The sequence below is a fragment of the Wolffia australiana genome, chromosome 3, assembly GCF_029677425.1.
Source record: "Wolffia australiana isolate 7733 chromosome 3, ASM2967742v1".
NCBI lineage: Eukaryota > Viridiplantae > Streptophyta > Magnoliopsida > Alismatales > Araceae > Wolffia > Wolffia australiana.
The window spans coordinates 13,635,746-13,645,000 of record NC_135837.1 but is presented as its reverse complement, the minus strand read 5'-3'; the positions used below and the strand labels follow the sequence as shown (position 1 = coordinate 13,645,000).

At 46.5% G+C, this 9,255-nt stretch overlaps 2 protein-coding genes across 2 annotated transcripts in view; one reads left to right on the top strand and one right to left on the bottom strand.

The window, feature by feature from the left end:
• APC11 (anaphase-promoting complex/cyclosome 11) overlaps positions 1–512 on the top strand; it is a 1,976-nt gene extending 1,464 nt beyond the window's left edge. The window contains exon 3 of the mRNA XM_078572587.1: positions 186–512. Coding sequence (XP_078428713.1) covers positions 186–298 — 113 coding nt within the window. The 3' untranslated portion in view covers positions 299–512. The remainder of the gene's footprint in view (positions 1–185) is intronic.
• Positions 513–788: 276 nt separating this feature from the next.
• LOC144700966 (putative E3 ubiquitin-protein ligase LIN-1) lies at positions 789–6,277 on the bottom strand. The gene is made up of 5 exons (XM_078572586.1): positions 4,460–6,277; positions 3,775–3,922; positions 2,711–2,926; positions 1,486–1,798; positions 789–998 (listed from the first exon to the last, which is right to left on the bottom strand). The coding sequence occupies exons 1-5, from the start codon at positions 5,476–5,478 to the stop codon at positions 874–876; spliced, it is 1,821 nt and encodes a 606-aa protein (XP_078428712.1). The 5' UTR covers positions 5,479–6,277; the 3' UTR covers positions 789–873.
• Positions 6,278–9,255: the final 2,978 nt, after the last annotated feature.

The window sequence follows — 9,255 nt, the reverse complement described above, 5'->3', positions numbered from 1 at the left end:
CATAATACTTCTGCACCTAATTATGCACAAAATATTGTCAAAGATTGTCAAAATAAAGGAAATATGCTTCAAATAAGAAAAAATACTCTACATTTTTTATGCCACAGAAATGATGGTTACATAGCGATGAACAGATATATCTGAAATTATTTTAAAAAATATTTAAAATATTTATTGTGGTGCAGTTTGGGGCGCCTGCAACCATTCATTTCATCTCCATTGCATTCTGAAATGGGTCAACTCACAGACTCAACCTCACTGCCCAATGTGCCGAAGAGAGTGGCAGTTCAAGGCTTGAACCGCCATCTGAACCTGATATGGTCTCTCTATCTCTCTCTCTTCCCCCTTGGAGCGACATGCCGAGACACACCAATTTTCTTCTTGGTTTTTCTATCTCTCTATCTAGAATCATACGGTAATCAATCCGATTATGTCTTGATCGATGATGAGGATGACATGAATGCACAAATTATGCAGAAGCATGAAGTCTGATGGTGTGCATTTTCTCTCTTCATCTCTCTCTCTAGACCTCTTACTCTAACTTTTCATCTTTCCCTGTCATAATCAAATTAACATTGGCTGCCGACGTCGCCTATCTTTCCTTCATATCTATCTCTATAATTCCCTAACTCTATCACTCAATCCATCTAGACCAGGATTACCTGAATGTTCATAGTCTTTCGAAGATGCTATCAAAGTCTCTCTCTCTCTCTCTCTCCCTACTTATCTCTCTCTCAACACGTCCATGATTATTCAGCCTACATAGCCATGCATTTATTTCTTACCGATGAAAAATAAGAAGCCAATGATGAGGATTACCTGAATATACAGAATCTGAAGAAATTGACATTGGCGAAGATCAGATGATCATGATCATTGTGGATTTGTTGGATCGACAGCGAGGAGGACTTCTTTTGCAGCCCATGTCACCTCTGCAAGATCACGCAGCAGGGCGGTCGATCGGCGATCCAGAGGGAGAAGCCTTGATAGGAGCAAATCTGAGGGAGAGAGATTTTGATAAACTTTACTTGAGGAATTCACAATCGAAGATAGAAAATCGAGCAGGGAGGATCGATGATAGAAGATCTGAGGAATTCATGATAATGAATTATATATCATGGTTAGCGCATGGAAGATCGACAATCCACGATCGTATATCGTAGATTGAATTCGTCATCGTATATGAGCCAGGCCGGCGATGACGAGACTAAATCGTCATCTTTTCGCGACATCCATTCTCGTCGTCGGCCATTGATAGACCTCACTCAGCCTGTTGACATTGACCCGGCATTGGTCCTTGACAGGCTGACAATGACGAGATGAATCATCATCGACCCTTTATCTCGTTTAGATGATTATGATGACGATGACGAAATTGTCTCTGTCACTGACGCTTACCGACGATGCCGATGACGACAGTTTCTGAAATGATAATTTTTACCATGCAAAACTGTGCAGAATTGAGGAAGAAGCAGGGGAGCGTACCGTGGTTTTGGATGATGTTTCGCAGAGAGAAGGCGGCGAGAACGCGTTCTTCCATGGCTCGATCCCGGGAGAGGCGGTCCAGCAGGGCAGGCACGAGCGGCGACCAAGCCACAGCTAAGTGTGGAGACTTGAGCGATGCCGAGATGGACATGCTCGTCCACGTCACCATTACGAGGCAGGATCTTGCCAAGGAGGGGATCCCACTCGCCAGACACTTGGAAAGGGATGAAGAGAATCTCTCTCCCCTTCTTCGGAGGAAGATGCTGCTGAATCTTTTTCTCCAGTCTTCCATTTCTGCTTCCTCATCATCATCCTGAAAATTTAGTCCACACTGATTGGCTTAGTTTGGCACGTCCGGATGACGACGAAATGTGACGTTGACAACTGGTTAATGACAGCGTCAACGCCATTTTTAACGTCACACATCGCCAATTTAAAATTCTTCACTGTCGTCAACAAAGGGCAATGGCCTTTGTTTGACAATTTTACGAAACAGTCTGTAGTACTACATCAACGTGTCAACGGAGATCCCGTCCACGTCGCCATCAACTGTCCACCATCTAAAACTCAGTAACTTTTAATGGCATTGACGGATCAACGTGTCAACAGAGATCCCGTCCATGTCGCCATCAACTGTCCACCATCTAAAACTCAGTAACTTCTAATGACATTGACGGACATTCATAAACCTCCAAAATTCAACCAAAGTTGTTGTTGACTGATAGACAACCGTCCATGATACCCTGTCAACATCCATGACCATCAACCAACCATTAAAAAAAAGAGAGTCGAAATAGTCATTATCAACGTCAATGAAGGTCGATGATGTAGACATGAACGCAACAATTGACTAATGCTGATCCAAAAAAGTCTATGGAGAATTGGGTTTCAGAGGAGTTTGACATCCAGATGAAGATGACTGGCTGAAGTTTATCGGAGGAAACGTCATCCAAAAATTTGGAATTTTGAGGCATCATTGACGTGGTTAAAATTTTTCACTGAAATTTAGCACAGTGATGGTTGAACGAAGACAGGAGTCAACCATGAATGGTGCCCGTCAACGTCAACAGCAACCATCCGTCATCTAAAATTCGTCAACATTATCATCATCATCATCATCATCAAGGAAGGTAGATGATATTTTGATGTTGAGAAGAAGATCGACGTGTCCAGCCGATCCAGCAGAGAACCGAGGTTCAGAGGAGTTTTCGGATTGAGATGGCACCAGAGGATAGAAGACTACGCCGATCGGGTTGAACCCAGATTTAATGAGCAGCCACGCCTCCATGGATGCTTCCCCTGAGCCAGAGAAACGGGAACATAGGAAGAGAATAGCCTTGCTGCAGCTCTCTTGGACCTTCCTTCCCGAGCCGCAGTCCATGGCTTCCATGAGCGCATCAATGGCTTCTTCTCTGTAGACGCTGTGCTGCAATGGATCTCCCTGCAATGGCACCATGATCATCACAAGATGGGTTCAGCATGTCCAGTAGATCATCATGTCAAGTGATGATTTTTTGTTGAAGATTTCATGTCGTGTGAAGATGACTATGATATTGACAAGTAGTTGACCATTTTGTAGATGGAAGTCAACCTCATCGTCACACATCAGATGATTGAAAATTTTCTGTCATCGTCATTGTCAAAGATGGTCAATAATGTTGATGCCGTCAGCATTTTTTAACTTAAGGTTGGGAGATGGACGATGGATAAAGATTTGGGACGGACAGAAGGGGACTGAATGGGCCTTTCGTTTTGTTCTATTCCAATCCAAAAGTTGGACACAAAGAATGATGGAATTGACAAAGGAACGGTTATAAAATGCTCTAATTGAACAGAGCTTGATGGAGAAGGACAGAACGGGAGCTGGTGAGGGATTTTGATCCGTTTCCTGTTTTAAGACTGATGACAAATTGATTTCTGGTCCGTTCTGTTTGTCACCAGTACACAAACCTTATTTTAATTAAAATTTAGTCAAAATGATGGTTCACGTTGACGGACGATGCCAACAGTCTCCGTCAACAGTCTATCATTTGAACTTTGTCAACGAGGGCCGATGATGTTCACATGATATTGACGTGCCAATGATGCAGGCTGCATAAATGACGGTAGATGTTCACGGAGGGCACCCGCCGTCACAGGGAACCAGTCAATTCCAAAGTCAACGTCAGCCACATATCATCCGAAACTCGTCAACGAGATTGGATGCCGTTGACCTTGACTTGCGCAGAACCCAATTCATGAGAGCTTTCAAAGATGACGTCCGGTAATTGAGAGAGAGTGATCGGTTACCAGAAGGAGATCAATCTGAAGGAGAATGGCTGCCGCCAGCGGTCGCTGCTCTGCCGGCGCCTTTTGGAGGTACACAAGAAGTACGTGCATTGCGTTGATGCTCCCCGAGTTCTTCAGCTCGTCAAGAAATCCCCTCACCTTTGTCCTCCTAACCATCAACCATCGAAAGTGAGCTATTCAATCAAACAATAAATCAAACTGGTTGCAAACGATGACGAATTTTCGTCTTCGTCATCATCCAACAAATGGATGACGATGATGCTTACGTTGCCGTCATGGTCATCCTGACGATCACCCGGGTCTACGATGATGATTTTGTAGTCCGTCATCGCCCAGGAAGTGAATTACGATGATCATTTCGTCGTTAGTCAAAGTTTAAAAAGGGAGAAAGACGATTTTGCCGCATCATAGTTATCGTCATGCTGCAGAGGACTACGGAGGATGATGATTCTGCCACCATCTCTCGTCAATGTTGAGCAAGTTTGAACAAAACGATGACGACTAATTCTCGTCATCGTCATCTTGATGCAGACGAAAGATGTGATGATTTCGTCACAATCTGTCGTCAATCTGAGCGAGGTTTACAGAGGGACGATGCTGACTTTGAATCGTCATCGTCATCTCGTAGAAGAGTACGGACGAGGACGATTTCGTCATCGTTACCAGTGACTGCGAACTCACTCACCTGGAGCGGGAGATGAGCTCAACGAGCAAGGACAGCGCGCAATCTCTAGATCTGACGCGATTCCCGGCCAAAATCTCAACCAGAGACGCCTTCTTCAATCGATCCACCACAAACTCCGCGCAAATCTCATCCGCCCTCACGCAAGCCACAATCAATCCCCCCGCGCTGCACGCCTGCCGTTCGTCCCCGTCCTCGAACCTCCAAATCAGCATCTCCAGCCCGCGCATCGCCATCACCTGCCTGGCGTTCTTCCTGCTCTGCTCGGCGTCGCACTTGCAGAGAAGCTGCTCGAGCAAGTAGAACGCCGCGGATCGCGGCCGGCACTGAACGGAGAACAACCGCTGCCGACTGTCGCCGTGCTGGAGAACGCGAAGAACCAAGGGAATCCACTCCAGCGCGGCGAGATTCTTGGATCGAGGCCGGAGAAGGTAGAGCAAGACGGCGGCCTTCAAGAACAGCTTCCTGGTGCGGAGGAGCTTGAAGAAGGTCTCGAGATTGGGATCGGCGGCGAGCACGGCCTTCCTGTTGTTCTCGCTGTGGGAGACAAGATCGGCGAGCAAAGACATGGCGATCTCGGCAATGGCGTCGTCTCTCGAAGCGAGCAGAACTTCTAGCAAGCCTTCCGCCACCGCGGCGGAGGAGATCGCCGTCGTCGCCGCCGCTCCGCCGCCGGCCGCGGCGGCGATCCACGCTCTGGCGATGACCTCCACCGCCGCCTCGCACTCCGCCAAGCTCCGCGACCGAGAGAGCGCGAAAATGGCGCGCTCGAGTTCCCGCCCAGGCTTATATACCCCCGCGTTTGAATTCGGAATCGGTTCCTGGCTCGGAATCGCCACCGCGGAATCGCTCCGGCAGGAGAGGAATCGGAGCGGGGTCCGATTCCGTGGCGGGGCGGTGACGGGATCCCTCTTGGCGCCGGGACGGTGCTGGGATCCGGGCTGGCGGGCGGCGGCGGGCGGCGGCGGCGGAAGAGAGCGGAAGCCGTCGCTGGAGAGGAGGTCGCGGAGAGAGGAGGGCATGGCTGCCTCTGTCGAACTAGAGAGAGAAAGTCCGCCGCTCGAGGGTTTATCTCTCTAGGTTCATCGCCCTGTACTGACCCTGTTAGAGAGAGAAATAGCTGCTGTAGAGAGAGAAAGAGTGGTGGTAATAGAGAGAGAAAGATATATGGTTATAGAGAGAGAGAGAGAGAAGGTAACGTTGGTCCTGGGTGTTCAGGGAATGTAGGGATAATAGAGTGAGAGAGATGGTTGTAGTGAGAGAGTGACGGTAGTAGAGAGGGAGTGTGTGTAAGGTTGTTCCTTGGTGTTCAGGGAAGAAGTGACAGAGAGAAGAATGGTAATAGAGAGAGAGAGATGGTTGTAGTGAGAGAGAGAGAGAAAGGGTAAGGTTGTTCCTTGGTGTTCAGGGAAGGATAATAATAGAGAGAGAAAGAGATACGGTTGTAGAGAGAGAGAGGGAGGGGAGGTTCGTTCCGTGGTGTTCAGGGAAGATGGGGCTGACAAAGAGAAGGATGGTAATAGAGAGAGAAAGAGAGAGGAGAGATTGTTGTAGTGAGAGAGTGACGGTAATAGAGAGAGCGGGTAAGGTTGTTCCTTGGTGTACAGGGAAGATGGAGTGACAGAGAGAAGGATGTATTAGAGAGAGAAAGAGATTTTGTGGTAGTGAGAGAGTGAAAAGAGTAGAGAGAGAGAGGGGAAGGTCGTGCCTTGGTGTTCAGGGAAGATGGGGTGACTGAGAAAATGATGGTAATAGAGAGAGAAAGAGAGATTGTGGTAGTGAGAGAGTGAAAAGAGTGGAGAGAGAGAGGGCAAGGTTGTGCCTTGATGTTCAGGGAAGATGGAGTGACAGAAAGAAGGATGGTAATAGAGAGAGAGAGAGAAAGAGAAATGGTAGTAGTGAGAGAGTGACGGTATTAGAGGGAGAGAGAGGGTAAGGTTATTCCCTGGGTGTTAGGGTAAGAGAGGGATGTCAGAGAGAAGGATGGTAATAGAGAGAGGGAGGAGGAGGAGAGAGGAAGGTTTTGACTTGGGGTTCATCTATCTGGCTTCGTGGGTGGAGAGATGAGAGAACTAGAGAGAGAGAGGGAGGAATACGTAGAGAGAGAATAAACGCAGGAAAATTAGGAGTGAGAGAGAGGACTGAAAGAAGAGAGGGAAGATCAGGAGCGAGAGAGACGAAAAATTAGTAGTGGTACTGAGAGAGAGGAACATCTAGAGAGAGAAGAAAGTCATTTCTTGGAGTTTCTCTGTAGCTACAATAGAGACGTTATTCCTCCGGAGATGAGCAGGAATAGAAGAGAGAGATGTAGAGAGAAGTGGGAGAGAGAGAAAAGGCGTTTCTCTCTCTTACTTCGACGAGTTTCTGCTGAGGGCCAGACGTGGATTTCAGGGAGGAGAGAGAGCGCTAGATACTTAGAGAGAAGTGGGAGAGAGAGAAAAGGCGTTTCTCTCTCTTACTTCGACGAGTTTCTGCTGAGGGCCAGACGTGGATTTCAGGGAGGAGAGAGAGCGCTAGATACTTAGAGAGAAGTGGGAGAGAGAGAAAAGGCGTTTCTCTCTCTTACTTCGACGAGTTTCTGCTGAGGGCCAGACGTGGATTTCAGGGAGGAGAGAGAGCGCTAGATACTTAGAGAGAGAGGAGAGATAGCTTTATAGAAAGAGAGAGTAGAGAGAGAAAGACTGGCTAGTGGGTATCACGGCAAGAGAAGATTGGGGATTCGTGGATGGGGAACATTGGCAGACAGATTGGGTCAGAGTAGTTGGTAGAGGGAGAATAATTTGTATAAGAAACGATAGGTAGAGACAGAGAGAGATAGAGAGAGAGTAGTCTGCAAGGAAAGAAGCTCAGTTTTTGAAGATGAGAGAGAGAGAGAGAGGATGATGTTGGAACAAAGAGATAAGAGAGAGAGGGAGTCTCTATTGTGTGAAAACTCTCAGCAGGTTAGAGAGAGAACGATGTATAAGAAGCTCTGAAGATCAGAGAGATGTAGAGGGAGATGGACATGCTCATATCTTTGAGAGAGCCCAAGATGGTAGAGAGAAATTAAATGAGATAAAGATGGCTAAATGTATTAAGTTTTTTATTGTTAGATACTCAGAGAAATCACTGATGTAAGTGTGAGAAGTATACCTGCATAGAGAGATAGCTGGAGCCTAGAGAGAGAAAGGGGTAGCCTGAGAAGTAGAAAGACCGTAATAGATGAAAGATAGCTAGAAAAAGAGTGATACGGGGGTAGCTGGAGGAAGGGAGGAACAGCCAGAGAAATAGAGAGAGAAATATATTGAGAAAGAGAGAGAGATGGAAATGAATGTCCAGAGAATTAAATGGAGTAAGAAAGATAGAGGAAGAGAGAGAAATTTAAATATTTATTGATAGCTTAAGAAGGAGATTGGGAGATAGGGTACCTAGAGAAGAGAAAAGACTGATACTAATGGAGGAATTACTGGAGAAGTAGAGAGGGATGAAGAAATATAAATATAGAGATTGAGAGAGCAACACATGGACGGTAAGGGACACTAAGAGACAGAGAAATCATGAGAAATAGAGAGATAGGGACACTCAGTGATTGAGAAAGGATGGAGACGCTGGGTGATCGATAAAGACAGTGTTAGAGAGAGAGAAAGAAATTGAACGAGAAAGAGAGTCAAAGAGTGACAGAGAGAGAGAGAGAATGAAAGAGAGAGAGAGAGAGTCAAAGAATGAAAGAGAGACAGAGAGTCAAAGAGTGAAAGAGAGAGAGAGACCAAGAGTGAAAGAGACAGAGCGAAAGAGTGAGAGAGAGAGAGTGAAAGAGAGAGAGAGAGTCAAGGAGAGAAAGAGAGAGAGACCAAGACCGAAAGAGAGGGAGAGAAAGAGAGAGATTGAAAGAGAGAGAGAGAATGAGAGATTGTAAGAGAAAGAGGGAGTGAGACAAAGAGTAAAAGACAGAGAGAGAGAGAGAGAGAGACAAAGAGTAAAAGACAGGGAGAGAGGGACAAAGTTTAAAAGTCAGAGAGAGAGCGACAAAGATTGAAAGAGAGAGAGAGAGAAAGAGGGATTGGAAGAGAGAGAGAGACAAAGAGTGAAAGAGAGAGAGATAGAGACAGAGAGAGAGATAAAGAGTAAAAGATAGAGAGAGACCAAGAGTGAAAGGGAGAGAGAAAGACAAAGATTGAAAGAGAGAGAGAGACCAAGAGTGAAATAGAGAGAGAGTGAAAGAGAGAGACCAAGAGTGAAAGAGAGAGAGAGAGTGAAAGAGAGAGACCAAGAGTGAAAGAGAGAGAGAGAGAGTGAAAGAGAGAGACCAAGAGAGAAAGAGAGAGAGAGAGAGAGAGAGAGAGAGAGAGAGAGAAAGAGAGAGACCAAGAGTGAAAGAGAGAGAGAGAGTGAAAGAGAGAGACCAAGAGTGAAAGAGAGAGAGAGTGAAAGAGAGAGACCAAGAGTGAAAGAGAGAGATAGTGAAAGAGCGGGACCAAGAGTGAAAGAGAGAGAGAGAGAGTGAAAGAGAGGGACCAGAGTGAGTGAGTGAGAGAGAGAGAGTGAAAGAGAGACCAAGAGTGAAAGAGAGAGAGAGAGAAAGAGAGAGAGAGAGAAAGAGAGAGACCAAGAGTGAAAGAGAGAGAGAGAGTGAAAGAGAGAGACCAAGAGTGAAAGAGAGAGAGAGAGTGAAAGAGAGAGAGAGTGAAAGAGAGAGACCAAGAGTGAAAGAGAGAGAGAGCGTGAAAGAGAGAGACCAAGAGTGAAAGAGAGAGAGAGAGAGAGAGAGAGAGAGAGAGAGAGAGAGAGAGAGAGAGAGAGAGAGAGAACAAGAGTGAAAG